General features: G+C 64.4%; 4 protein-coding genes across 4 annotated transcripts in view; 2 read left to right on the plus strand and 2 right to left on the minus strand.

The window, feature by feature from the left end:
- Positions 1-151: 151 nt before the first annotated feature.
- On the plus strand, positions 152-2,613 carry F751_6503 (Uncharacterized protein; the record flags this gene model as incomplete). The annotated part of the gene is made up of 6 exons (XM_011403731.1): positions 152-299; positions 438-592; positions 818-925; positions 1,194-1,760; positions 2,029-2,106; positions 2,557-2,613. 6 exons carry the CDS (start codon positions 152-154, stop codon positions 2,611-2,613), a joined length of 1,113 nt encoding a protein of 370 aa, XP_011402033.1.
- A 308-nt stretch (positions 2,614-2,921) lies between these two features.
- On the minus strand, positions 2,922-4,796 carry F751_6504 (Omega-3 fatty acid desaturase, chloroplastic; the record flags this gene model as incomplete). The annotated part of the gene is made up of 5 exons (XM_011403732.1): positions 2,922-3,284; positions 3,510-3,707; positions 4,007-4,172; positions 4,406-4,567; positions 4,762-4,796. The coding sequence occupies 5 exons, from the start codon at positions 4,794-4,796 to the stop codon at positions 2,922-2,924; spliced, it is 924 nt and encodes a 307-aa protein (XP_011402034.1).
- An 875-nt stretch (positions 4,797-5,671) lies between these two features.
- F751_6505 (hypothetical protein) lies at positions 5,672-6,073 on the plus strand (the record flags this gene model as incomplete). The annotated part of the gene is made up of 2 exons (XM_011403733.1): positions 5,672-5,887; positions 6,008-6,073. The coding sequence occupies 2 exons, from the start codon at positions 5,672-5,674 to the stop codon at positions 6,071-6,073; spliced, it is 282 nt and encodes a 93-aa protein (XP_011402035.1).
- Positions 6,074-6,249: 176 nt separating this feature from the next.
- Positions 6,250-7,164, minus strand: part of F751_6506 (Putative ribosome biogenesis GTPase RsgA) — a gene marked incomplete at both ends in the record, with an annotated part of 2,841 nt that continues 1,926 nt past the window's right edge. The window contains one exon of the mRNA XM_011403734.1: positions 6,250-6,930. Coding sequence (XP_011402036.1) covers positions 6,250-6,930 — 681 coding nt within the window. The remainder of the gene's footprint in view (positions 6,931-7,164) is intronic.

Consider the following 7,164-nt stretch of genomic DNA (forward strand, 5'->3'; position numbering starts at 1 on the left):
TCCAGGCAAGTATGCTTTCCTGCCATTGCGAGCCCTGATCCCTGGCCCAGGTCTTCCTCCCTCCAATTTATCACCTACACCTGGATTTTGCCATCACGCATGTTCCCAATCTCCCATCACAGGGCCTCTGCGGCCGCAGGCTGGCCGCGGCATGCCCAATCGGCAGGCACCTGCTCGCAGCCTGCCAGCCATAGCGTCTGAGCCCAGCGTGGACAGCGTGGCCGCCGAGCCCAGCTCCCTCCCCGCCATGCCACACATTGTCGTGTTCAGTGGGGGCACAGCCTTCAACAGCGTCGCGGGTGCGGCGTGGTTGGTGCATTGCGGGCATGGGGCTTTGGCACGGGCCTCCCCCTGGTGGAGGCCTCTGTAACCCGGATGCCTTCGTGGCTGACACTCGAACGCAGCTTACAATATCGCACCCCCGGCCCCACCCACAGGCCACTTCAAGCAGCTTACGCACAACGTGACGCATGTGCTGCCTGTCACAGACGACGGCGGCAGCACGGCTGAGGTGGTGCGAGTGCTGGGCGGCCCTGCCGTGGGTGATATCCGCTCACGCTGCCTGCGCCTGGCAGAGGAGGGCGATGCCGAGGTGGGTGCTGCAGGGAGAAGAAGGGTGGCCTCGCGCCCTGCGGTCTTCGACTCGTGCATGCTGGCTGTGCGCAGTGGCATGGCGATGCAGCTCAGGCGTGTCTTGTCCATCGGGCGCTGCCATATGCTGGCAACCGAGACTGGCAGAAGAAAAGTGGACTGGACAGTGCATGACCGGTCTCTCGCTGCCACCCACTCCCCACTCGGCCACACCTTGCTGCCCCAGTCGGAGGCTGTCCGGCAGCTGCTGGGACACCGCCTGTCCTCTACCGATCCAGAGGCCGCGCGCCAGGAGTGGTACCGCATCGTGGAGGGGGAGCACCCCCTCTGGCAGGTATGAGATATTGAGGCATGGTCACGACGCGGGCAAGAGAAGTGCCTGCTTGGTTTCCTCAGCATGGCGTCGGACAGCACGAGGCTGATCTAGGATGGGCTGAGGCATGCCAGGGTCCTGCAACATCGGCGTTCAATGTTCCTGCCTTGACTGTTCCAGCCCCATCTCCAACTTCCTCACCCTCCGCTGCATCTCGTCCTGCATCCTCTGTGCTCTTACAAATTCACACAAACACAATTCACAAATCCCTCCCCCCCCCACCCCCCAGGACCTGACTGAGCCGTACAAGCACACCATCCGCGCCTTCCTGGTGCACTTCCAGGCCAACATCCTGCGCCACGCCTCCCGTCGCTTCAACTTCCAGTCCGGCTCGGTGGGCAACTTCTTCTTCGCCGGCGCGCGCATCTTCTTCCGCTCCCTGGAGGCCGCCATCTTCCTCTTCTCCCGCGTCGCGCGCATCCCTGAGGGCACCGAGACCCTGCCGGCGCTGCCCAGCGAGGGCGCGCTGCGCCTCGGCGCCGAGCTGGCCGACGGCTCCTGGGTCATCGGCCAATCAGCCATCTCCCACCCGGCCGCCGCGGGGGCCGAGGCGCAGTCGGTGGACAAGGCCTGCGCGGCGCCGCTGCCCGCCGCCATCCGCCGCGCCTTCTACCTGTCCAGCGACGGCGACGGCGCGGAGCACGAGGTGGCGCCCGACGCCAACCCGCGCACGCTGGCCGCGCTAGGCCGGGCGCAGGCCGTGATCTACGGCATGGGCTCCCTCTACACCTCCCTGGTGCCCCACCTGGTGCTGCGCGGGGTGGGTGAGACCATCGCCGCCGCCCGCTGCCCCAAGGTTTGTTGTTTCTCGTGCTTCAGGGTCGAACGGGGGATGTCGGGCCCAAGAGGGGTGGCGCGGAAGGGTAGCCCGTGCCGAGCTCGATGCCAGTGAGACCCCGGCAGCCTGTGCGCTGGGCACTGGGCTTCACTGGAGCGGACAGGTGCTGCCCCGCACCAAAGCTCATGGCCGCCGGGTGGCATGCGCGATGGCCTGCCAAGCCACATCCCATGCCCACCCAAACCACACACCCCGTCCCCACCCTCCCCAACCCCCAACCCACCAGATCCTGATGCTCAACGGCGCGGTGGACCGGGAGACGGGGCAGTGCCTGCGGCGGCCGGGCGCCATGGCCGCCTCGGACGTGCTCCTGGCCCTGACCGACGCGCTGAATCGGCGGGGCGGGCGGCGGGACCCCGGCCTGGATCACCCGCCCTCGGCGTACTGCACTGCGGTGCTGGCGCCGCGCGGCGGCGGCGTGGAGGTGGACGCCGACGCGCTGGCCGCGCTGGGCGTGCGCGTCGTGCGCAGCGTGAGCGCCGAGTGGAGCGCCGAGGCCGGCGCGGCGCACTACGACCCCGACGCCCTCGTGGCGGCGGTCAGGGACCTGCTTGCGTGATGACGACGCATGCCGGGGAGGCGAAGGCCGGAGCGCTGAGGACCTGCATCGATGAGCGAGCCTCCGTATCCGAGTCCTCGCCACCACACAGTGCATGCCTCGAAACCCTCATCTCCAGGGCCTGCGTTGGCCCCCCTCCACTCGGACCACCATCGCGCACCAGGTCTGCCCCGCTGGGAATCGTGATTGTACAAGGACATGCACGCTAGCATCCCCAAGCGGGAGCTTGCTGTTTTATGGGGGGCTTATTGAGCTAGAAGACACCCAGCAGGGAATGCAAGGGGGCCTGGGCAGGGAGCAAATGCCAGGCGCGCCCAGGGACCAAGGGGATTGCAGTCTGAGTCTCAAGGTGCAGTGCAAGACGCCCAGATTCAAGTGTACAGATGCAGGCGTAAAGGGGGGTGAGTATGGGCCTTCTCGCTGCCTTGGGTGGCCCACGGGGCTTGCCCCAGCGCGATCCCAAGGGCCACGGCGGCAGCGACCCATGGTGGGCGCTCGGGTGCCCATGCCACAGCCTTCCAGGCGCTCCGCATGAGGCCGCCGACAGGCATCAGGGGCCCTCAGGCGACGGAGCGGCGGCCGCCCGTCAGCTTGCGCCACAGCGTGCGCAGCGGGTGCTGCAGCTCCTCGGAGGTCTTGTAGAAGACGATGTCGCCGCTGTCGTCGACGTAGTGGTCCTTGCTCATGGAGCGCAGCAGCGGCTCCAGCAGGTGCACCGGCAGCGGGCCGGGGGAGGGCTCCACCTTGCGGTAGTACTGCCCCAGAACCGGCTTCACCGCCTCGGTGGCCGTGACCAGGTTGTAGTGCGGGATCTGGGGGAAGAGGTGGTGCACAACGTGCGTCCCAATGTCATGGTGGATCTTGTTGAAGATGCCGTAGTCGCGGTCGATGGTGGACAGGCCGCCGCGCATGTAGCTCCACTCCTGTGGAGGAGGGGGGGTTGAGGGTGAGGGTCAATAAGTGGGCTGGTGCGCTCCAACACCAAGCGATTGAGGTGGGGCCTAGAGGGTGTAATGTGTACAAAAAAAGAAAGGCAGTCTGTCTCCAGCATCTGCAAAGCAATCAGCCACCACACCAGTCCACCTTTCTTCCAAGTCACACTCAACCACAGGCCCCCATCTACCCCCAACCCCAGGCCCATGACTCACCTCGCCACGGTACCAGGGCATCTCCTCCTCGGGGTTTGAGGGGCCGTGGTGGTGGAGGTAAGTCACGAGGTCCAGCCACATGACGGAGACAATGTAGGGCAGGAAGTAGAGCTTGATCATGGCGGGCAGGCCCAGTGCCCAGGTGCAGGCGCCCAGCACGCCGACAAACGCCAGCTGGACCGCATTAGAGGTGCGAATCTGGGGGAGAAAGGGAAAATGCGTATCCATGGCATTATTTATTGAGCAGCGCATACATGGAGGGTCTTATCTCAGAATATGAAAGGAGTGCAATGGCAATCAGGTCTGTCAAAGGACTACTGTGCTATCTCTCTAGCAAGGCACATATGGCTGTGTGCATAATTGAGCCTGAGCATACGCCAGAACCTTCTCAGCATAGTCAGCTGCAGTGGTCTTACTCTGTCCTCACAGAGATTGCACACCACCCATCGCGCCACTCGTCTCGGTACAGAGACCTCCACACCTGCGACACAACTCACCATTGGGGCTTCACGAGGGGTGAAAAGGTCGGTCTCGGGGCTGTAGTGCGAGCCCTCTTTTCCCGGGGACCGGGCGAGGAGGTAAAAGGGGTACGCCAGCAGGGAGATGGGGAACACAAATCGGCCCAGCTTCCCTGTGAAGCTCAGGGAGTCGAACACCGTCTCCCTGCAGGAGGAGGTGAGGAGGGGATCAGCATGTGAGTAAGGCGCATGAATTGAGCCTCCAAGGTCATACTTGTGCTCTGCAACCTGATACTCGCCCCTATTGATTGCCTTCAAGATACATCCTACCCTATGCGGGTCCAACACCAGCCGTGTTGGTATCATAGCATGTATCTTGGACCCCAGGACGCAGACCAGCCTACTCATGCCGTGACTCGACCAACCACAATGACTCACGAGGGAGGGTACCACGACTCGTCGTTCTCCACATGGCCATGGTTGTTGTGGTGGGTCCGGTGCGAGATGCGCCAGCCATGGTAGGGGACGCCAATGGAGGAGTGCACAATCAGGCCGACCACGTCATTCAGCTGCTTGTTTGTGCTGAAGCTCTGGTGGCCGCTGCAGGGAATATGGGTCATAGTGGTGGTCAGTTGTTGAAGGGGCCCATTGTGGCATGCACTGCGGCATGTCCCCGACAGCATCTATTGTCCAGCCAAGTCGGGCTGGGATCAGCAGGCAAGGCGGAGCCTGGCGATGCTCTTGTCCCCACTGCATGCCCTGCAGGGTCGCCAGATTACCCCCTCCAACCGCACCAGTCGTGGCCGACGACAAACAGGGCCCAGAACATGGTCCCCTGCGCCAGCCAGTAGAAGGGCCAGAGCCATGGCGAGTTGACGGCATGTGCTGTCACGGCCAGGGCAGCAACGATTCCTACATCTAGCGCCAGGTAGGCGAAGGACTTGAAGGTGTCCTTCTTCCAGCACTCCGCCGGGATGGCGTTGCGGATGTCTTGGAGGGAGAAGGGAGGGCGGTTGGCCAGTTCGCGGCCCCCCTGAAGTATTCATGGTTCAGGGATTGAGTAGCGGGTCGTTTCCGGAGCACGAGCGCTGCAGGGGCCGACCTCGATCATGACTCACCGTGAAGGTCTCTGATGCAGGTGGGGCTTGAGGCTGAGATGCAGGTCGCAGCGGGGGCGGAGCAGGGGCTGCGATGGACCTTGTTACGAGGTCTGACATCCGTCTGCGAGCTTGTGGGCGGGCATGGTGGCCCAGGCGCACGAAGGGGGACCCCCGCTCCAACCTAGCACCGCCTGAAGGCGGCGCCCTGCAGCTCAAACTACCAGCGCACAGGACCATCGAGAGCTTTAAAACGTTAGTATTCCAAAAAAATGAGCGTTGACGAAGGAGAGGGCAAAATATAATGTTGTGCCCTGGCCCGCACGCGTGCTTAGGGGGGTCGCCTAGCCAAGAGGTACGAGCCACCCATATCAGAGCCATATCAGATCCGGGGGCGTGGCGCAGGGGCATGAGAGGTCAGGTTCCAGCAGAGGAGGGGCAGGACTTTAAGGGCCTCCAGAGACAGATCACAAATCCTTTCTCCAACTATACGAGGATGTTATTGTCAACGAAAGTGCGAGCGGGTATCCCCTGCAATGGACGACCATGCGGACCTGCCATGAGGGCGCCTTCGTTGCACCGATCATGGGGCCATCCACGCCCGATAATGCCACCGTGCCGCGCGATCAACATCGACTTTAGCGATCCGGACACCCTGGTTGCTGTAGGGGGGGCTCTACTGGGAGTGGCCCTGGGGGTGGGTGTCCCTGCCTTTTACATCTCGCGGGACCGCCGCGACGAGCAGCGCCTGGAGGAGCTCCGCGAGCTGAACAGGAACACCAAGATGCAGACTGGGGAGTACATGACCAAGGTACATGGGCGAGTGAGGCAGTGCATGGAGTGATCGAGCACAATGTCACTTCGTCACCTTGGGTTTCTCCCGGCATGGTCGTCCTTGCCTCGCCCTGCATACAAACTCCCGGCCACGGGCTCATACACTCAGGAGGAGATTGCTGCGTTCAGGAGACCCCGGTGGACAGACGGGCGCGACTTCGTGGATGACGACTGACTGTGCTGTGCCCCCTATGATTGTTAATTGATGTACACAGAACTTGACAGGAATATGGAAGGTCCTCCTTCAAGAAACCTGGAGGGAAACCATGAGCAGGGCAGGCGCGCATGGCGAGGGCTTGCAAGGGCAGCCCTCCTGCCCTTCACAACCCCCTTTCCCCCGGGGGGGACGCCTCAGACCTCCTCCATGCCCTCCTCGGCGAGCTCCGCGAGCTGCTGGTGCCGCGAGCGGCGTGAGGTGCGGCGGTGCGTCTTGCTCTCCAGCTTGGCCTCCAGCACACGCCGGCCCCCTGCCCGAGCCTTCACCCGCGTCGTGCCCTGCCGCGCCTTCTTCCCCACGGCTCGCGCCGCCTCCTCCCGCTCTGCCGCCACGCGCTCCTCCAGCAGCGCCACGTAGTGCTGGTACCGCGCCCAGGGCGGCTGCGCCACGCGGCATCCCGGCTCACCCAGGTGGCGGCAGTTGGCAAAGGCGCAGGCCCGCTCGCCGCGCGCCCGGATCTCGGGGAAGAAGGAGGCCAGGCGGTCGGGGGGGACGCCCTCCAGCCCCGGCTGGTTGAACCCGGGCGTGTCCACCACCGCGCCGGCCCCCAGGGGCAGCAGCGTCACGTTGCGCGTGGTGTGCCGCCCGCGCCCGATGCGCGGGCTCACCTCCCCCACCGCCTGCTCCACGGGCGTGGGGTCCACCCCCGCCGCCGAGGTCGCACGCCGGGCCAGAGCGTTGATCAGCGAGGACTTGCCCCCCCCGGAGGGGCCGGCCAGCACCGCCGTGTGCCCCGCCATGGCGTCAGCCATTTCTGCCAGCCCCACGCCCGTCTCCGTGCTGGCCAGGATGACGTTGTAGCCCCAGGAGGTGACCTGGGGGGAGGGGAAAGGGGGGGGAGTAAAAGGGACTATGGGGGGGAAACTCTTGGATGCCGTGTCTGGTATTCTGTTGATTATTACTTATGCATTTGACAGCCGTGCAGAGGAGGACACTGGTCCAGGGACGGCGGAGGAGATCCGATGCTCCCCCCCACCCCACCCACCACCTGTGACCCCCAACGAGGCGCCCCCCCTCGATCCCACACACACCTGGCCCCCACCTGCCCC

Source organism: Auxenochlorella protothecoides (genome assembly GCF_000733215.1).
Source record: "Auxenochlorella protothecoides strain 0710 unplaced genomic scaffold scaffold90, whole genome shotgun sequence".
Classification (NCBI taxonomy): Eukaryota; Viridiplantae; Chlorophyta; class Trebouxiophyceae; order Chlorellales; family Chlorellaceae; genus Auxenochlorella; species Auxenochlorella protothecoides.